Here is a 22,562-nt window from a genome sequence, read left to right as displayed (position 1 = left end):
TGTCCTGCAAAAACAAAGTTTTAGCAGTTTCATTTTTCCCCCAGGTTTTTATGTAACCAATTAGGAAATAACATTTATAACCCAGGAACAAAAATAGTGTTACATAGTGTAATTTATCTTTTGAGATGCTAAGTACCATTTATATATTATCTTGCATGTATTCTCCCTTATTTTGGATGATGCCAAATTTGAAGGACTCATATTCTTGGTGCTCTTCTATTTCCCATTTCTGTGTTTGTGGTATCCATTGCTTCTCTTTTTTAAAATTGTAGAGACTGCACAAACTAGGCCATTTTGCTTTGTATCCATTCTGGTATCAGTTGCTCAAATTCTGTTAAAGGGAGGACCATTTGTCCTTTAATAGTTGGATCAGATATAAAATGAATAAACTGTTAAATGTGCAGCAAATGAATACACTGCCATTTACTTCTGGATTGACTTATGCAAGAGCAAGAATGACTTAAGTTCTTTGCAAGTGAAAATTTCTGCCAAAGTCTTCCTTGTCCTGTACAATGCAATTTGCCTCTCTGACTTACTATGCATTGTGTTTAATACAATGCATATACCCAACTATATCTATTTATTTTTCTTATAGACCTCCCCCCAGTGGCTCAATGAGTTAAACCCTTGTGCCGGCAGGACTGCTGACCAAAAGGTCGGCGGTTCGAAAACAGGGAGTGAGGTGAGTTCCTATCTGTCAGCTCTAGTTTCTCATGTGGGGACGTGAGAGAAGCCTCCCACAGGATAGTAAAACATCCGGGAGTCCCATGGGTAACATCCTTGCAGACGGCCAAGCAACTTGCAGTTTTTAAAGACGCTCCTGACACAAATTTTGTTTTTCCGTATTCAAAAGCGAATGTGTCTCTCATATGCAGTCCTGGGTCATACTGGGAAAAAGGCAATGGCTTAAAATTCCCTCCTTTGCTAGAGTCCAGATCTGAATTGGGACATTTATGCACACATTTGAGAAATCAAAACAGGAAGCATACGGTATGCTTGCAAATTATTGTGTAGTTTGGCTATCTGTCTCAGCTTATGAGAAAGTGTTTGAGGTGTTTAGTAGCTTTTGTAGGATGGAAGTGGGCAGGATACGGGGTTGTGCTGGAAGCCAGGTAGAAAAAAAAAGACCAGCAGAGGAAACAAATTTGGACTTTGAAGCTTCAGTTTTTCATCCCTAGAGGATGTAAATACTCCAAAACAGAAGTTACTACCTGTGGTTCTCCAGATGTTTGGGCCTCCAACTCCCAGAAGCCCTAGCCAGCTTGCCCAATGGCCAGAAGTTCTGGAAACTGAAGTCCAAAACACCTGGAGGGTCACAAGTTTAATACCACTGCCCTAAAGGCACCAGATCCCATCTGATCTTGGAAACTAAGCAGTGTTAGCGTTGGTTACCTGGATGGGACACCACCTATTAATACCAAATGTTGTCAGCTATATTTCAGAGCAAGAAAACGGCAAATCATCTTTGAATATTCCTTTAAATGTTAGCAAATTCTGAAGCCACCATAAATCTACAGGTGATTTGGAGGCACCAACATACACATGTATGGGCAGGCCTTGGAAACTGTTTTTGCACTATAACTCCAAGAATATCTCACTATATTTTACACAGTAATCCCTAGAATATCTTTTTATGATTCTGAGAGCTATAGTCTGAAGATAGGATACATTTTCAAGTTCTGACAGCTAATCTCACAATTAGTCCTCATCTACACTGCATTATATGAGGGTGGCACAGTGGGTTAAATCCTTGTGCTGCTGAACTGCTGACCTGAAGGTTGCCAGTGCGAATCTGCGGGATGGGATGAGCTCCGTCTGTGAGCCCTGGCTCCTGCCCACTTAGCAGTTCGAAAACATGCAAATGTGAATAAATCAATAGGTACCACTTTGGCAGGAAAAGGCAAAAAGATGCTCCATGCAGTCATGCCGGCCACATGACCAGGTGTCTGTGGACAACGCAGGCTCCTCGGCTTAGAAATGGAGAAGAGCTGGAGATGAGCAACGCCTCTAGAGGTGGAAATGAAAGGAGAAGCCTTTGCCTTTATCTGTGTATTTGTGTCTCATTGTATTTCACTGTAACACTCTGAATCCCCTTGGGGAGAAGGGCGGAATATAAACAAAGTGATATTATTATTACACTAACCATGTAATGCAGTTTCAAACTGGATTATATGACAGTGTATATGCAGCCTAAGTTCCCCATAGGCAGCCCCTGTACTAGCAAAATATTACAGGTATTTGTGAATCTGCGAGTCTCTGAATAAAAATCTCTAGTTCAATTAACACATTTCAGTAAACAAATCCAGTAGTTTTGAAAAAGATGCACGAACAGGCCAACTGCTTCCTACCAATGAGGGATTATAATTAACCTGTTGCTGTTGAATCTGATCCCACTTCAGCCTGTGCTTTCTTCTAGAACAAGTATGCATTTCTCAAACACCCGTCCCCCCCCCCCACATGAATAAGCTTGCTCCTTTTTTGAAACAGCCTGTTGTTCTCCAATCTCACCTCCCAGCAATAGACTCTTATCAGACCAAAACGAAGTATCAAATACTTTGCAGTGTGGTTTTTGAAAAGCTAAAATTAGAATTAATATCACATCATTTCTGGTCCAACAAAATGGATCCCTGCTCCTGTTTCAACAAGAGATCTAAGCTATAATACAGTATTTACCCAATTCTGATATTCTATGTGTTTCTGATTTCATCTTTGGCTAAGTCGGATGAGGTTTGTGGGAGTCCAAAACACTTAGAGGACTAAATATTGGGAATTGGTAAGTGTTTCAGAGTTATGATACACTTTTAGTTCAAACATGCATTATGGGCTTGACTTCTTGTGTGAGTGAGTAAGAGAGACTTACCCAAACTACAAGAAAGGAGATTCCATCTGAACATTGGGAAGAATTTCCTGTGAGAGCTGTTCAGCAGTGGAACTCTCTGCCCCGGAGTGTGGTGGAGGCTCCTTCTTTGGAGGCTTTTAAACAGAAACTGGATGGCCATCTGTCGGGGTGCTTTGAAGGCAATTTTCCTGCTTCTTGGCAGGGGGTTGGACTGGATGGCCCATGACGTCTCTTCCAACTTTATGATTCTATGACTGTATGACTTGAGGGTGGATTGTAGAATTAATGCAGTTTGACACCACTTGGATTGTCATGGATCAATGCTATGAAATCCTGGGAACTGAAACACCAGCACTCTTTGACAGAGAAGATTAAAGACCTTGTAAAACTACAATTCCCAGGATTCCACAGCATTGAGCCATAGCTGTTAAAGTAGCATCAAGATGCATTAGCTGCACAGTGGAGATGTACCTTGAGACTATGGGAATGCCAACTCAAACCAAGTTCTATTAGTGGATCATTACCCATAATGTAAATATGTACATTGAAAGCAGGACTCCTTCCTAGACAGAAAATCTCTGCTAAGGAGCAAGGAAAAAACACACATCCTTTTATTAATGTGATTCAGTTTATGTTGTGATATTTTAAGTGTTCGGTGTCACTTTATTATAGTGTATTTACTGACGTCACTAACTCTTTTTCTAAACATAATCTTAGCAACAATGCCATGTTTTTCAAGAACTGGAAACCTGCTGAAATAAACCGATTAGTCTTAAAGGAGCCACAAGACTCCTTTCCTTTTTAATACTGGAACAAACAAGCACAACCATCTTTCTCTCACAAGTACTTTCAAGACACCTCTTATTATCCCAGGTGGGCTAGCAATGCTTAAATATAAGAAACAGCAGCACAATCTTATACACTACTCCTCGGAGGTAATTCTCATTTGTGAATTAATGCCACCAATTTAAGTATCATGGCTCAATGCTACAGAATCCTAGGAGTTGTAGTGTGGTGAGGCACCATTACTCTTTGACAAATAAGGCTGAAGTCCTTGCAAAACTATAAAGCCCAGGATTCTATATCCCTGAGTTATGGCAGTTAAACTGGTGGCAAACTACATTATTTCCACAGTGCAGTTAAACTGAGTTAACACAATGTACTCCCACTTTATTTATTTATTTACTGTATTTATATACAGTCTAATAAGTTTAAAAATGCGGAAGATAGGAGCCCCCGATTGATAACTGATTGATAACTGGAAAATTGAGGGAGAAAACATGGAGACAGCGACTGACTTTGTTTTTCTAGTTGCAAAGATTACTGTAGATGCAGATTGTAGCCAGGAAATCAGAAGACATTTACTTCTTGGGAGGAGAGCAATGGCTAATCTTGATAAAATAGTGAAGAATAGAGACCACACTGGCAATGAAGATCCGCATAGTTAAAGCAATGGTATTCCCCGAAGTAACTTATGGATGTGAGAGCTGGACCATAAGGAAGGCTGAGCGAAGGAGATCTACACTTTTGAACTGTGGTGCTGGAGGAAAATTCTGAGAGTGCCTTGGACCATGAGAAGATCCAACCAGTCCATACTTCAGGAAATAAAGCCTGGCTGGAGGGAAGGACACTAGAGACAAAGATGAAGTACTTTGGCCATATAATGAGAAGACAGGAAAGCTTGGAAAAGACAATGATGCTGGGGAAAAGGAAGGAAAAAGGAAGAGGGGCCGACCAAGGGCAAGATGGATGGATGGGATCCTTGAATGACTGGCTTGACCTTGAAGGAGCTGGGGGTGGCCACAGCCTGCAGGGAGCTCTAGCACGGGCTGGTCCATGAGGTCACAAAGAGTTGGAAGTGAGCACAATTCAAAGTGCGGGCATTCAGTGGAACTGACGGGCATTCAGTGGAACTGACATAACAGAGGGGTTGTGTGTTCCCTGTACACTGCTCTGGTGAGCAATCTTGCTGCAGCCCTTTGGACCATTTGACGCTTCTGAACAGTCTCCAAAAGCAAACCCCTGTAGAGCATGTTGCAGTAGTCTATACATGATGGAACCAGCACATGGACCACCATGGACAAGTCTGATTTCCCAAGATAAGGGCACAACTGGCGCACAAGTTTTAATTGTGCGAATGCTCCCCTGGCCACTGCTGAAACCTGGGGTTTCAGGCTCAGCAGTAAGTCCAGGAGACCTCCCAAAATGGGTAAAGAGCACCAACCAATATATATCTGTATCCACAGATTCTCCATCCATTGATTAAACAGCCCTTTGAAGGCAACTATAAGGCTGATGTGGACCTGGATGAAAATGAATTTGACACCCCTGAAATAAGAGCATTAAAGGGCATCTTACTTACTCCCTCATAGCTCAATATGATTGTCTTCCAGATGTGGTGTCTTGGCGGTGGGTTCATAGGTAGCTGTGGAGCCCTATTCTTGATCCGCATGTTCTTCTGCAGTGAGGACATCGGTTTCCAGACAGTCAGGGTAGGCTTGACATACCTTCCTCTTGGCACGTTTCTTCCTTTCGCCCTCCATTTGTGCTTCTTCAAATTCTGCAGCACTGCTGGCCACAACTGACCTCCAGTTAGAGAGCTCAAGGGCCAGGGCTTCCCAGTTCTCAGTGTCTATGCCACAGTTTTTGAGGCTGGCTTTAAGCCCATCTTTAAATCTCTTTTCCTGACCACCAACATTCTGTTTCCCGTACTTGAGTTTGGAGTAGAGTAACTGCTTTGGGAGATGGTGATCGGGCATTTGGACAACGTGCCCAGTCCAGCAGAGTTGATGGCAAAGGGCCATTGCTTCAATGCTGGTGGTCTTTGCTTCTTCCAGCACGCTGACATTTGTCCGTCTGTCTTCCCAAGGGATATGCAGGATTTTTTGGAGGGAGCGCTGATGGAATCGTTCCAGGTGTTGCATGACGTTTGTAGACAGTCCACGTTTCGCAGGCATACAGCAGGGTTGGGAGGACAATAGAGTTATAAACAAGCACCTTGGTATCTCTACGGATGTCCTGGTCCTCAAACACTCTCAGCTTCATTCGGAAGAATGCTGTACTCACACAGCTCAGATGGTGTTGTATTTCAATGTCAATGTTGACTTTTGTGGAGAGGTGGCTGCCAAGGTAGCAGAAATGGTCAACATTTTCTAATGTTACACCATTAAGCTGTATTTCTGGCATTGGAGAGGGATTGGCTGGTGACTGCTGGAAGAGCTCTTTGCTTTTCTCGATGTTCAATGACAGGCCGAGCTTCTTGCATGCTTCTGCAAAGGTGTTTAGAGTTGCTTGTAGGTCTTCTTCTGACTGCACATGGACGACATTATCATCAGCATATTGGAGTTCTGTAACAGATGTTGTTGTGCCCTTGGTTTCGGCTATTGGTGATAGTATGATAGCTGGGTCTGGAAGCTCCGAGTGTTACGGAGATGCTGCAAAGGTGGCTGTGAATAAGGGAAGAGAGGAGGCGGAGTGAGAGTGGGGAGAGCAAAAGAAGGATAGAAAGGAGGGAACACTTGGTAAGGTTTAGGGCAAGGTTTAGGGTATGGGTTAGGGTTACAGATAGGGTAAGGGGTTATGGTTAGGGTATGGTTTAGGGTTTGGGTTAGTGTAAGGGTTTATTATTATTATTAAGGGTTGGGGTAAGGTTTTGGGTTTGGGTTTGAGTTACAGTTAGGGTACGGTTTAAGGTTAGGGTAAGGTTTAGGGTTTGGGTTAGTGTAAGGGTTTATTATTATTATTAAGGGTTAGGGTTAGGGGTTATGGTTAGGGTACGGTTTAGGGTTAGGGTAAGGTTTGGGGTTTGGGTTAGCATAAGGGTTTATTATTATTATTAAGGGTTGGGGTAAGGGTTAGGGTAAGGTTTTGGGTTGGGTTACGGTTAGGGTTAGGGTATGGTTTAGGGGTAGGGTAAGGTTTAGGGTTTGAGTTAGCGTAAGGGTTAGTTTAATAAGGGTTTGGGTTATGGTTTGGGTACAGTTTAGAGTTAGGGTAAGGCTTAAGGTTTGGGTTAATGTAAGGGTTTGGGTAAGGGGTCAGGCTTAGGTTTATGGTATTCTCAGGGTGGTCCACGAGAAGGCCTTGCTGGTACATTATTTAAACTGTTATGTTTATTCATATCATGATCTGATCACCATGCTCAATATATCCCATATGTATGGGGGTATGGGGGAAACGGTACAAAAGGTTTGCTAGGGTAGACCCTCTTTCACTCAGACTCAGCCCCCCATCAAACTCAGCCCCCCCCCCCCCCGAATCGAAATCCTGGCTACGGGCCTGGTTCAGGGTTAGGGTTTCACCACTAAAGAACTCTTACATTCCTTCTATATTATCTGTCTCCGGCCTGGCTTGCATTAGCTAAGTCTCTCTTGCGCAAACAGCGCTCCCGATAGAGCGATGCGGCATCTCCGTAACGCTCGGAGCTTCCGGACCCAGCTATCCTACTATTGTCCGGCTTTCATCCTACATGTGCCTGTTTCGGCTTGGTTCTCTATGAGACAGACTCGGGACATAGTTCAGCACTTACCAGGCATGGGAAAACTTCGGCCCTCCAGGTGTTTTGGTCCAAAACACCTGGAGAGCCGAAGTTTCCCCATGCCTGGCTTATGCCAATGCTTCGCGTTGCCTTGGGACTGTGACGGAAACCCAAGCAGCGTTTGGAGTTGTTGAACTTGGCGTGTTGTTGTTTGTGGGCTCCTCCCGCTCTCCATCCGCCCTCGCCCGCTCCCTCCACGCCCCCGCCCCCCTCCCCCGCGCACTTGCTTCCTTGCTTCCCTCCTTCCCCGAAGGGCTGAACTTTGTCCCTCCCCACGAAGAGGTTGCAGCCCACTCGCGGAGGCGGAGCCAACAACTTCCCCGGCGCTTCCTTCACTCGGATTTGGAGGCGCTGCCTGGTTTGAGTGAGTGAGTGGAAAGACAGAGAGAAGCGCGAGTGGGAAGAGAAGAGAAGAGAAAGAAAGGAAAGGCAGGGAGGAAAGAGCGGGGGTCTCCGGATCGCGCGTGGGAAGCGACGAAGAAGCATCAGGTTTCCTCCTCGCCGCGGTCGCGGGGGAAAGGCCCCCCATATGGGCCGGTGAGGGCGAAGAAGAGAGGCGGGGATCGGCTGGAGGGCCATGCTGGCCGGGCGGGCAAGGAGAGCCACTCTCGAGCCCATCGTCCGCGCGGAGGGGACTCCCTGAAAGCCCCGGAGGGTGCTCCTCCTCTCTCCCTCCTCCATGGAGGCCAGCGGGAGCAGCCCGGACTCGAGCCGAGGCCAGCGCCTGAGCGTCGGGGAGCTGCGGTCGCTCTTCGAGGCGCGCTGCGTGGCCGCCGCCCAAGGCACGCCGCTGCCCGAGGCGGCGCAGAAGGGCTGCCCGCGGCCCCGCAACGGGGTGCTCCCGCCGGTCATCCCGCAGCTGACGGTGACGCCCGAGGATGAGGAGGAAGGCAAGGGAGGTCCCCGGAGCCCCGCCGGAGGAGGAGGAGGAGGGTGCCGGCCAGGCGAGCCCGAGGGCGCCTGGCTGAGCACCGAGAGCGGCGCCCTCCTCCCTTCCACGCGGCGCCTCTCCACCTCCTCGCTCTCCTCCACGGGCTCCTCCTCGCTCTTCGAGGACTCCGAGGACGACCTGCTCAGCGACACCGAGGGCAGGAGCCAGGGCATCGTCCACCTCGAGCACGGCGAGGAGACCCACCAGGTGAGCAGGGGGAGGAGGAGGCCTCACGGGAGAGGGATGGGAAGGCGTCCCCAGAGGTGGCCAGCCATCGAATCCTAGAGTTGGAAGACACCTCATGGGCCATCCGGTCCAACCCTCTGCCAGGAAGCAGGAAAATCGCCTTCAAAGCACCCCGACAGTTTCCCATCCAGCCCCTGTTTAAAAGCCTCCAAAGAAGGAGCCTCCACAACAATCTAGGGCAGAGAGTTCCACTGCTGAACAGCTCTCATCTTCAGGAAGTTCTTCCTCATGTTCAGGTGGAATCTCCTTTCCTGTAGTTTGAAGCCATTGTCACCTGTTCTGAGAAAGCGCCCCAACAGGTGGCCAGCCATTGAATCATAGAATAATAGAATCTATGAACCAGTTCCTAGGTTAAGATCTTCCGGGGAGGTCCTGCTCTCGGCCCCACTGGCCTCACAAGTGTGGCTGGTGGGGACGAGGGACAGGGTCTTCTTGGTGGTGGTGTCACGGCTGTGGCACTCCCTCCTGAGCGAGATCAGGTTGGCCTCTTCCCTCCTGACCTTTAGGAGACAGCTAAAGACCTGGCTGTGGAACCAGGCGTTCAGCCCATTGTGGTTATTGTTTATTCGTTCAGTCGCTTCTGACTCTTCATGACTTCATGGACCAGCCCACGCCAGAGCTCCCTTTCAGCTGTCGCCATCCCCAGCTCCTTCAGAGTCAAGCCAGTCACTTTAAGGATACCTTCCATCCATCTTGCCCTTGGTCTGCCTTTTTTCCTTCCAACAACAACGACAAAACAACACAACAACTTTATACCCCACCACTATCTTCCCAAGAGACTCAGGGTGGCTAACATGAGGCCGTTCTGACTGTGAGAGCTGTTCAGCGGTGGAACTCTCTGTTTCAGAGTATGGTGGAAGCTCTTCCTTTGGAGGCTTTGAAACAGAGGCTGGATGGCCCTTGATTTGACTTGATTTGATTGTGCCTTTTCTACATGGCATGGACTAGATGGCCCATGTAGTCTCTTCCAACTCACAATCAAAAGACAAGATCAAATGAAGAGCAGTATTTATTTATTGTATCAGAAGCAAACAGAGGGTAAAGTTGTAATGTATTTTAAAAAACACAGAGTTTAAAAAACTTGGCATGATACTAAATGTCCTTTGACCAGTAGCTGGCCACTTGGAGTGCCTCTGGTGTTGCTGCAAGAAGGTCCTCCATTGTGTATGTGGCAGGGCTCAGGTTGCATTGTAGTAGGTGGTCTGTTGTTTGCTCTTCTCCACTCTCACAGATTGTGGACTCTACTTTGTGGCCCTGCATCCCATGCCTCCAGAGTGCAGTCTGTTTAGTGCCTTCCAAGTCGCTCAGTGAGTCTGAGGTTTCACTTAGAGGGCATCTACACTGGGGAATGAATGCAGCTTGACACCACTTTCACAGCTCATCGACTCCTCAGGTTGGGAAAGACCCCCCGCCCCCAAGGCATCCACTCCAACCCCATTCTGCCAGGCCAAGAGCACAAATCAAAGCATTTCTGATAGATGGCCAACCAACCTCTGCCTAAAGACCAAGTGTGCATAGAATCACGGAGTTGGGAGGAACACACAATCAAAGGGCAAGATCAATTAAAGAGCACTGAGGTATCACTTCAGAAGCCTCTATTCCAGGCCTGGGCAAACTTGGGCCCTCCAACTGTTTTGGACTTCAACTCCCACAATTCCTAACAGCCCCAGGCCTCTTCCTTTTCTGCTTAAGTGGCTGAGGGGGAAAAGGAAAGGGCCTGAGGCTGTTAGGGAGTTGAAATGATGGGAGTTGAAATCCAAAGCACCTGGAGGGCCCAAGTTTGCCCGGCCTAGATATATGCTGTAGAAAGAATGTATGCAGTTCAACACTGTTTTCATGTGGCTCATAGAGATTCCTGTCCAGCCCCATTCTTCCAGGCAGGAATACAGAATCAAAACACTCTTGTTCTTAGATAGCCACCCAGAATGTGTCAGACTCTGTCAGTCACTTGTTGCATAATATCTAATTAAGAAGCATGATGGCTTCTCAAGAATAAACTTTGCATATCTTTCAGCATACCACAGATGGAAACTAGGGACTTGTCTAAATTGGCACCTCCAAGAAAAAAAACAAACAAAAAAACAAAAACAAAAATAAAATAAAATAAAATAAAAACCAGACTCATAGAATGAAAACTCATAGAATGTGGGTTGCTGTGAGTTTCCCAGGCTGTATGGCCAAATTCCAGAAGCATTCTCTCCTAACATTTCACCCATATCTATGGCAGGCATCCTCAGAGGTTGTGAGGACGCCTGCCATAGATGTGGGTGACATGTCCGGAGAGAACGCATCTTAAACATGGCCACACATCCCGGAAAACTCTAAGCAACCCAGTGATTCTGGTCATGAAAGCATTCGACAACAAACTCATAGAATCTTGGAGTTAGAAAAGACCACAAGGGCCACCCAGTCCAACTACTTTCCATATAGGAACGCCCAGTCAAAGCAGAGCAGGAAAAGGGGCGTCAAGCTGCACTCATTCTACATCATTAATGTGCCCAGGGTTAGAGCAGTGTGATACTACTTTGAATGCCTCAAGTCCATATTATCATGTCCTAGAAATTCAGGGTTCCCCAGACTCTAGTCCTCCAGGTGTTTTTGTACTTCAACTCCCAAAAGCCTCACCTGCTGTGGCCAATGATTGGAGAATCTGGGAACTGACGTCCAGAAAACCTGGAAGACCAGTGTTTGGGAGATACTTCAACCAGAGTATCCTAAATCCCTCAACATCAAACCTGGAATTCCAGGGTTCGGAAAGATTGGACTAGGGCCTTTTCCAGACAGGTCCTATATCCCAGGATATGATTCCATTTTTTCTGCTTTAATCTGGATTATATGAGTCCACAATGCCAGATAATCTGGGATAAACAGAACACCTGGGATCAGATCCTGGAATATAGGGCCTGTCTGAAAGGGCCCTTGTACTGCTGCCGTGGTTTAGAATAGATTCTGAGTGTCCCCCTCTGTATTCAGTGGGTCTTACCTCTAAGTAAGTAAACCTCCTGTTGCATATTTGCTGTAAATAATTCTTTGTACATTTAAGAAAAGCACAAATACTACATATTTCAATCAATGCATCATAGTTCGATCATTTCATAGAATTCCAGCAGATTCTCAGGATATGTGGGATGCATGGGGGTGGGAACGTATGAGTGGCTGCCACATGTGTCACTGAAATACTCAAGGGAAGGTCTGTCTGCGTGACAAATACACCTTCCACACGGTTTTAGGAATAGTGCTTTATGGATTAGAATAACTTGCAAAGTGGCATTGAAGCCACTTTAAATGAGTAGAATATCAACACAATCCCACTTTGCACAGAACATGATGTGCAGTGTGATTATATATATGTTATATAACCAGTGCTCAGGGTTTCTATAGTGGTGCATCTAACCAACATCCCCCCCCCCCCCCACGTATTATTATCTCGGCAAAGATGAAACCAGCACTCTTTCCTTTTAAGTCAGAGGGAGCTTCCCCCCTCTTTGTGTATCTGCAACACCCACTCAGTTGGACCCGAGCCACAGTTGTCTTGTCAAAAAGGGATGAATCGAGTCTCCAGAAAACTTGAGACTGTGGCAGTTCATCTTTTACATAGGCTTCTACACTGTGTAACATCTAAAAAGTCCATGTTTTCAAAGACAGACGTAGTTATTGCTTCTTCCAGTTATGTTTTCTTTATGTTTTGGTACTTTGTTAGGCCTCACGTGCTCTTAACTTCAATTTGAAGAAGAACTTGGAAGAGGCACAGAGGTTTATATTGAGTAGTTTTACTTACATAAATTGCTTCTATTTGTGTTTTATGCTCATTTACTAAAGGGAAATATGCCAATTTGGAAGCAGACTTCTGGTCCATCCTAATTCTGATAATGGGCCGCTAATAAGTGATTGATGTATTGAAGTAGGTTTTAAGAGCTACTGTGGTTTAGAAAAAAATGTTTATTTAGGACTGCCTGTAGTGTGTAATGAGTTAGAAAGACTTCTTAGATCTGTTCAACTAGTGCTACTCTAAATTGGTTGCCCATGGACTAATGCCATAGAACACTAGTTTGGCAAGTTTCCATGAAAAGAAAAATAATTACAGTCATTGGGGAATGTATTGTACTGGTCCCTGGCACAGTGCAGAAAAATGCTGACCCTGCACATTTGCTTGCTGGAGATGCACTGTATTAGAGGACAAAGTGGAAGGCATTCTCTATGTGACTTCGTCAGACCTATTATGACAGTATTCCTACCCTTTCTCCCCCTCTACATGAAAATTGTAGTCTTGATGAGCCAGTTAATGGACTTCATTTTATTTAGACCTATATAAATCATATGGTTTGTTTCTAAATTAAATATGAAGAAAAATAAAATCACATTATAGTGGATGGTTTAATATCATTCCAGGGAGTAAGCATTTCTTATAAATCTGCTATGAAAAAGTTGTAGCATATCAGATAGGTGAAAGAGGGTATTTTTCCCCTCACAACTACTGGTTTGAATTTAATTAGTGATTCTCAGTTTTTTTTATTGCCATAATTACTTTCCAGTCCATGTATGAAAATTGCAGGACTAGAGTAGATTGTTTGCCTGAGTCTAGCAGTGACTAACTGTTGAATGTTTACTTCAGTTGTGGAATTGTATCTATTGTCATGACTCCATTTAGCAAGTGTTTCTCAACCTTCCTAATGCCACGACCCCTTAATACAGTTCCCCTTGTTGTGGTAACCCCCAAGCTTAACAATATTTTTGTTGCTACTTCATTACTGTAATTTTGCTACTGTTATAAATTGTGATGTAAATATCTGATATGCTGGATGTATTTTCAGTCACTGGATCAAATTTGGAACAAATACCCAATATGCCCTCATTTGAATACTGATGAGGTTGGTGGGGGGTGGGTGGGTTGATTTTATCATGTGGGAGTTTTAGTTGTCAGGATTTGTTGTAAACCTACAATCAAAGAGCATTCTGAACCCCACTAACAATAGAATTGAACCAAACTTGGCACACAGAACTCCCATGACCAACAGAAAATATTTGAAGGATTTGGTGAGCATTGACCTTGAGTTTGGGAGTTGTAGTTCACTTACATCCAGAGAGTACTGTGGACTCAATGATAGATCTGTACCAAACTAGGCACAAATACTCAATATGCCCAATTGTGAACACTAGTGTAGTTTCGGGAAAATAGACCTTAACATTTGGGAGTTGTAGTTGCTGGGGTTTATAGTTCACCTATAATCAAAGTGCATCCTGAACCCCACCAATGACATAATTGGGCCAAACTTCCCAGACAGAACCCTCATGCCTTGAAGGAACTTTCTGGCATGAGCCTCCCTCTAGCCTCACACGCTCTCCGTCATCCACATATGGGCACCATGTTGCCACCTGTTCCCCCCTCCCTGCTTGGAGTCTCAGAAACAGCCCTCCCCTTGGTTGAGAGGCTGGCTGAGAGTGTGTCCAATCACAGCGGAGGAGGGCTTTTGGTGGGAGGATTCACCATCTGTTTCCAAAAAGGAAGGACAGGAGGTGTGTCGCACAACTGTAACGAGAAACCTCTAAATCTGTGTGAAAGAAGCAATAAATCATATACTTTAAATAAAGGCTTTTATGAGATATGCTGTGTCCCTGTACATTTCGCTATTACAGTTTATGTATGTGTACGTATCTCTTATAGGGGGTTGTCTTAACCTCTAGTTTGCTAATAAAACTGAATTACTGTGCTGTGAAATGAGACATATCTATAAAGTATGTTACCAACATGAAATATTTGGAAACCTCTGATGTAGAGCAATAGGTTATTTGACTTGCAGGAGAAGAAAAGGAGTTTCCATCACCATTTCATGCTTTGTCTTTTACTAGAAATACTGTGGAAAATCTTTTTATCCTGTGAGCATTGGCATTCCGCTGTAGATTTCCTTTTCCTGGGATAACTATTGTTGCAAATCTCTTCTATAGTCAAATATTTGTAGTTCCCAGATATTGCTGAAGCCAGCAATGTTCAGATTATGTTTGCAGTATACTTCTTTAATGCACAATCAAAACTTTGTATGCACCTATAAACCTTGCTAACATAGATAGATTCAGAGATAATTCCAAACAAGGTTATTCATAAAATGAGTGAACCTTGGGCCTGTGTCTTCTATTGTTCTCTGTACTCTAGTTCCTTGGTGCACCAAAACCAGCATTAGTGCTTTCAAACCAACAAATTAGTTCATTGGTGCACCCAAACCTGCATTCTCAGGCATGAAACAGCAAACAGTGATTTTCTGTTTCTCAAGAAGAGAAAGGCAGCACACAAGGGGAAAAGGGGACATATGAGCTGCGGCTTACTCATGTGTTGTGTCAAACCTGTGAAGTGAGTCAGTGACAGGTGGGGTTTTGCCTGGCAGCATTGATTTTTACCAACCTTCTGTGACTAGGATTAATGGGGAAATGGGGAAGCCATTTGGGCTGACACATCAAGTTTACACTCCTCAGTAAATAAGGGAGATGCCTTTCCAAATAGTTGGGAAGTAGGTATGAACTTTCACTTGATAGTATGTATGATCAAGAGATATGGGGAAAATCTCAGTAGCTGCTTGTATTTCCAAAAGGGGTCTATTCCTCATTGAGACTGGAAGGGGTGTTTCCTTAGGTGTATCTTTTCTGTACAGAACAAATGCAGTTCGACACCACTTTAAACTACTGTGGCTCAATGCCATGGAATCATGGGAGTCTAGTTTACAAGGGGCCCTCCAGACAGTTCCTTTATCCCAGGAGCTTCTGCAGCAAACAGGAGGGTGGCCAGACACCATTCCTTGTAAACATCGAAGCAATCGCTATACAAGGCAGAAAATGTGAGATTTCCAGGTGTGGGAATATCATGGGTTTGAGCCGAATATCCTCATCTTCTTATGTTTGTATGTCGCTGCAATCAGAAATCATGGGATTTTCTATTTTAGGTTTGTTCCCAGATTTTGGATATTTGTTCCTGATTGGTCAGTTTCTGAAAAGAAGGAGACACTTGAGTAGAAACAAAAACTTTGTTTGTGTGGCAGATACTTCATGAAATGTCTGGAGGGCACTGTTTCTCTGGAAGAATTGAACTTTTGCAGTAATTAACTGTAGGGATTCTCCGCATATCTGCATATCTGCATATATTTTAAAAATTTCTGGTGGAAGTCCTGTGGTGGCCATCTTGGGAGCCTCTAAATCTCACAACAAACCATCAAGTCTGGACAACAGAGGCAGAAATCCCGGGACCAACAGGTCTGTATGTGGACCTCTTCTGAAGTCCCGGGATTTTTGCCCCTGTTTAAAACCCATGATTTAGTGCTGTCTGGAAGTGCCCCAAGTCTGTAGCCTTCTCTGCCAAAAGTGCTGGTGTCTCATTGAACTACAACTGCCATGATTTCACATCATTGAGCCATAACTATTACAGTGGTGTCAAAAACTATACAACATTCTCATTCTTGAATTACGATCAGTCAAAGCCAGTGTCAGAACTGGCAAGACAGCTCAGTGGGTTGTACAGCAGGAGCACTGATGGTCCACTGAACCTCTGGTCACTCAGGGATGACACCTGCATACTCAATGGGGTCCCAGCCTTGCCCTTAGAAAGATGTAGTTCCTGGTCTTTGGGTATACTGAAACCTCAAACTTATAGAAGTTTTCTTTTTTTTTCTAGTAGATGTAGTCCTTCCTTAGTTACAACTCATTTTAAAATGCTTTCTTGTTTAGGACAAGGGGATGGAAGGCTGGTATCAAAGTGTTAACCAATGGCTATAAAGGGATGGTGGCAGATGGTCCTTGCAGATACAAGTAAAGCATTTACCACATTCCCCAGATTTGCAATCTGCAGACCTGAGCACATGTACTCCACTTTCAGAATAGTTTTGCAAGTTGTAAACAAAAAAGTTTGGAAGCTTTTTAATAAAAGATGCATTTATAAAAGATCCTGTATTAGAATATAATAAAACTCCAGTATAGTCAATTAGTATCTGTGTTGTATAACAAATATCTTTTTTTAGTTGCTAATAAGGAGCTGCACACACACACGCACACACAAACTCTACAGTGTAGGGCTGTTGATTGAGAGCAGTCTGTCCAACACAATTTACTGCCTCTAATTGAGGTCCTGTTCTAGACACAGAACGTTTGCCAATAAGAAGAAAACAATGAGATGCTTGTACTCCATTGACAGTCTCTTGTTGCTTTCAGTTTCAGGAGATATGGAGTGTTCAGAGATAGATGTCTGCCCAGAGCATCACTGCTGATACCATCGATATATACAAGACTGTTTCTTGTGAAAGTCCTTTGTGCAGGAGGCATAGAGATTAGTCTGATTAGTCTTCTTAGATATGAAAATATTCAGTGGCATTTCAATTTCATGACATCCAGACATTGTCTGCAAAAAAAAGTTTTGATGACATAATTTCTACCTTTATTGAACCTTTGCTATCTCCTGATTTTCATTTTGAATTACATATATTTTAATGTTACTTTATTTTAGATTAAAAGCCATTCCTCCCTAAGCTAAGCTTCTATACAGTTGTGCTGTGAGTGTGATTGGAGATTGGGAAATGTTTCGAAAGATTAACACGTGCGCTTCACTCCATTTTGGCAATAATATGTTTTTTCCAGTAAATCTGTTCTGCAATTTGGCAGGTGCTCACATGCATAAGTCGCTTTAAAAACAAACAAACAAGCAAACTCCTTTTCATGGTATTATTGAGGCAATTTAACTTGGTTCTTACAGTGATTTTGGGAGGAGCACAAGCTGGAATCTGTTTTTCTTCCCAAATCTTTTCATATTGAGAAAGTACAAAGTGATTAATTTAGAGACAACAATGAGCAGCTGTCAGGGGGTCTTTTTTTCTAAGGAACCAACATATCAGTGGGAAAGAGATGAACAAAATACGTAGTGGGGATTCTACAGATTGGAATAATACATAACTGCAATGAAAGAACAACTGTTAAGTGGTTAGAAGAAAGGCACAATTGGCTTTTTGCTATGTTTTAATTTAAAATTCCTATAGATCTCACTTTGTAGCATCTTATGTACTTATCTGAATTATCTTATATATAAAACTTGAATTAGTAAAGAAGACATATTTATTACATTTATTATTATTAATATTGTTTCGTCTGAAGACTCTTAATAATAATAATAAAATAACAATAAACTTTATTTATATTCCCCCTCTCTCCCCGAAGGGGTCTCTTAAATAGGTCTTATAAGAAAATAATCATAAGCAGAGGATTGTGATTCCAGTCATAAGGGCCATCCAGTCCTTTATGTCTACAGCCATATATCTATCGTAAGGTCCTAGGGTTGGGAAGGGTACCCAAAGGCCATCTAGTCCATCTCTCTATTGGAAGAGGCATCCAGAGGCCATCCAGTCCAGCCCCCTCTATGTGTATATCCAGATCTCTCTCTCTTTCTATGTCTATCATAGGATCCTAGAGTTGGAAGGGTCACTCAGAGGCCATCCAGTCCAGCCCCTCTATGTATATAGCTATACCTATGCCTATGCCTATATCTACTGTAGGATCCTAGAGTTGGAAGAGGCACCCAAATATGTCTTTATCTATTTCCATAGTTATTATAGGATCCTTTGGAAGGAGCACTCAGAGGGCATCCAGTTCAACTGCATATATGGACATAGTTTTATCTATTTCTATGTATAGATATAGATATAGGCATAGATATAGAAATAGGTATAGTAGCTGGACACACTCTGAACCTGGTTTCTAAGGAGGCCTCCTCAAAGACTGAGTAAATACAATCGGACGTCCCCTGGGCAACATTTCTTGTAAACAGTCAATCTTTCCAACCCAAAAGCATTGTGTTATAACATTCTATGCAATGCTTTTGGCATAAAATAAATAAATAAATAAATAAGTGGAATAATAATAATAACAATAACAACATCAACAATATCACCAGTGTCCCTGAAACTATAGTGGCAGTTTATACATGGTTCAATGCTTGCTGGAACAGGTGTCAGGAGCAAAGTTATTGTAAAAATTGATTTGCATTTTGTTTGTTTATCTGTGACCACAGAAAAGTACAGATTTTCTATTAGATTTCCGAAGCAGCTTGTTATGCCATTGGCCGTTTAGGTATTGAGATGCATTTGGGATCAATGTCAGATAACTGAATAATTTCTAGCCTTTTTTAAAACAACAACAACAGAGAAGTTTAGAGTGAGTCGTCATTCAAACTGATAAAGCTTGCTCATGGTTATTGTTGCTGGTGTGTACTCAGGGAAATGGGAACATTGAATTCCAAACTAAATACAACACAAGATTACTTATGGGACCTCTTACTGATTTTTAAAGGCTTAATGGCAGATGCTGAAAAAGTTCCAATTCATATTGCAATATGTGTGGTGCTTGTATATGTTTCTCTATGGGCAAGTAGCAATCCATTTATAGAGAGGATTTCATTGCAGAAATGTCATGGGAAGAAAAGGTTATTCCTCCTTCTGTGGTTGTTAATGATCCTGTAAAAACTATGGGGAAAGAAGATCACCTTTTGGAGAGAAAAAAGCAGGATATTATTATTATTATTATTATTATTATTAATAATAATAAATATGGGAAGAGTCTGATATTCAGAGACAAATCCCAGACATTTGGACCTAATGTGCATGTGTGCTGCGATGTTATGTACATGTAATAAATGACAATATCCTTCCAAACTGATCAACCTTGAGATAGAAGGGAATCCTATAGTAATTCATACATTTATTATTTCATCCTTTAAAAATATTTCTTTTAGCTTCATTCCTTTTAGTATTCCTTTTAGCCTAATTGATAATGCGTTTTGCAAGAATTTGCCATAACTATCTCTGAACTAAACAGTATGTTTTGTAAACATCTTTATCCTCTTTTGTCCCTGCTTTTGTTCACTTTACTTGGCTCTGTGCAGTTTTGCACAACATATGCCTCTATATTATGGCAACTTACAGGAAAACAAATGCTGGCTTACAAAAAGATGTAGCATTGAGCTGCCCTAACACCAAACAAAGAAAAAAGGATAAAAATATAGAAACACATCCAGTGTCCTTGTTCGTGTACCCACCTGCTCCCAATGCAATATGAAAGTGCAGAAAATGTCACTAAATTAAGTATTACTATGTTATATACCAGGTGTGGGCAAACTTTGGTCTTCTTGGTGTTTTTGACTTCAGCTGTTAGGGATTGTGGGAGTTAAAGTCCAAATCACGCAGAGGGCCGAAGTTTGCTCATGCCTTTTACATACAATGTAGACTAGTACCAACCCAGGTGGAAGTTATGAGCTAACTAGTAGTAGCTGCATGGTTTAACCTCACAATCCATTGCATTTCTCCCATAAGCAACCCCAGTTGAGGAATTGACACTAGAGTTCTGTGTGCCTTTTGTGATTTTTGCTTAGTCTTTTTGCAAGCATATTTGCTTTCTATGAGATACTAGCTATACCCGCCACGCATTGCTGTGGCCAACCTTCCCTCCCCTCTTTCTCTTCTTTCTTTCTCTCCTTCCTTCCCACCCTCTTTCCTTCTTTTCTTTTCTTTCCTCTCTCTCTTTCTCTCTCCTTCCTTCTTCCTCTTCTTCTTCCCTTCCATCCCTCCCCCACCTTTTCTTTCCCTTCCTCTTTCTCCCCTTTCTTCCTTCGTTACCTATTCTTGGACTGCAGCTCCCAGCAGTCCTCCTCATCGATCTAACTACCTACCTACCCACCCACTGATCTCTATCTAATCTATCTATCTATCTGGAGGATTGCTGGGAGTTACAGTCCAGGAATAGGAAATTGGAAATATGCGGGGATTGGGATGCTCTCAAAGATATCCAAGGATAAGAAAGCTTGCAGCTTGGAAGCAGTGCATTTGGATCATCCTACTCTCTTAACGGGCCTGGTCTAGGGGATTCTGGGAGCTGTAGTCCGGAAGTGAGTGTGCATATGCTATTGTGTGTGTGTGGGGGGTTTTTTTTTGTCAGGGAGAGTTGTTTTGCGCATGTGCTGTAGCACAAAAAGTGGCAGGTTAAAACTTGGAACCTCAATCAGTGACTGAGACCGGATGAGAAACTCCTTCCTGGGCACACAGAAGACTGGGCGACTTGGAAGGCTCTGAACAGGCTGCACTCTGGCACCACGAGATGCAGAGCTAACCTTAAGAAATGGGGCTACAAAGTGGAGTCTATGACAGGTAAGTCCATGTGGAGAAGAGCAAACCACAGACCACTTACTACAGTGCAAGCTTGGCCCTGCCGCATGCACAATGGAAGACCTTTTTACATCAACACCGGAGGCACTCAAAGTGGCCAGCTTCTGGTCAAAGAAAATTTAGTGCAATGCCAAGCTTTTGACTTTGTTTATGGTTTTGTGTAACTGTATTCTCAATTCACTCCTGACACGATAAATAAATACCACACTGGCTGTCTAATTATCCATGACTTGATAGAATAAAATTTCCAAGCAGGATTTCAGCATTTCCTGATCACTAAGATAGTATGATTTGGCTTTTTCTTATTATATCAGAAACGTTTCCAGGGTAAACTACAGTATATTAAAATCAATAGATGTTAAACATTTAGTGCCAAATCTGTTTCTGTGGAACACATCTTCTTGCAGTGTGTTTCTATGAAGGATACATTGAAGAAAAGAAAAGCAGGTGCACATGAAATATTTAATGAAACATGAGAAGGAGCGTGTGTGTGTGTGTGTGTGTGTGTGTGTGTAGAGAACTCCATATGCATTACTGTTTGTAAAGCTGTCCAGGATTGTTTGATGAAGTAATGTATAAATGCAATGTATTGTTACCGTTTCTATTTTGATGACAATCAGATACTTAAATGAGAATACTTCACGGTCTAAAGAACTGAGAGAACATGTACCAAGAACTTCAAACAGGGGGCTATTACCATATCCTTGAGTTGTTCCAGCCTTAAGATGAAAGGAAGAATCCTTCTTTTATGTACAGACATCCAAGCAAATATGAGAGCAAACTGCTACTTTTATGATGGGAAATGAAAAAAGTGAAACTAGGGGCATGTCTATACTGGCCACGTACCCTGAATTGGGCCAGAAATTGCCCAGGTCCTTACATTGGGGGGGGGGGGGGAGTAAATCAAGTAACCCAATTTTACTCTGTGTTAGCAAAAGTTGGTGAATGCTCTGGAGTTTCTCCAAAACTCTAGAACCGTCCTACACTTTGGGGTTGGTGTGATCAAGTTCTAATTTGATTAGAAAAAAATGCTATAATCCATATAAGTTTTATTAAAATATATTCATTCTTTGTATTTTTTTTTAAAAAAACCTTGTAGCCTTACTTTCCGGATAACCCTCATACTTTGGCCAATCATTAAACAAAAATAGAGACTGTGATCAAGAAATTAGAAGAAGGCTAAGACTTAGACAGTCATACAATAAGTAGATAAGATCCTTAAGTAAAAAGGCTGGGATGGGATATGGGACAGATTAATAATAAAAGATGATTAGTTATGAAAGAGAGAGTGATCTCAGAATGTATAAAATAGATTTGTTCCACCAAGTTTGCCTATGCACTTTGGCCAAGAAGTATTTGTATCATTTTCTTTGGATGCAGTTAAAAGGGGAGGAGGGGGGAGATATATATGCATTAGTCACTATAGAAAATCTGCTTCTACAGTACGCACATGTCTCTTTTTCAAATAAAATAGTCATAAAGAAATACCGTAATACATTGAACTAAATTGAACTGCATACCTATAAAATAATACTATTTATATATTTACAAAGCAATTTGAAAAGCAACCTGCTTTGCCTCCTCCTCTGAGAACTACCTGTTGCCACCAGACATAAGCCATGGAACACACTTTTTGAAATCCATGTAGGCTGTTTGTCAAATGATTTTGCACATCTATGGAGAGTATTGTTCTATATGTATACATTATTATTTAGTTTGTATTAATCTTGCTATTTAATACCTGATTTAGTATGACACATATGCATTTCAGTCGGAGTCCTGGGTACAATGTATATTTAGTGTCACCTTTGCTTTCCTCCTAACAGCCCT

The 22,562-nt window shown here is 42.8% G+C and overlaps 1 protein-coding gene across 1 annotated transcript in view; it reads left to right on the top strand.

The window, feature by feature from the left end:
• The first annotated feature begins 7,654 nt into the window (after nt 1-7,654).
• The window catches only part of ITPKA (inositol-trisphosphate 3-kinase A), a 77,695-nt gene continuing 62,787 nt past the window's right edge, over nt 7,655-22,562 (top strand). Inside the window, exon 1 of the mRNA XM_060760733.2 lies at nt 7,655-8,514. Within this exon, the coding sequence (XP_060616716.2) occupies nt 8,056-8,514 (459 nt within the window). The 5' untranslated portion in view covers nt 7,655-8,055. The remainder of the gene's footprint in view (nt 8,515-22,562) is intronic.

Source organism: Anolis sagrei, chromosome 1 (assembly GCF_037176765.1).
Source record: "Anolis sagrei isolate rAnoSag1 chromosome 1, rAnoSag1.mat, whole genome shotgun sequence".
Classification (NCBI taxonomy): Eukaryota; Metazoa; Chordata; class Lepidosauria; order Squamata; family Dactyloidae; genus Anolis; species Anolis sagrei.
Note: the sequence above shows the minus strand (reverse complement) of the source record. Positions and strands in the feature narration are given on the sequence as shown.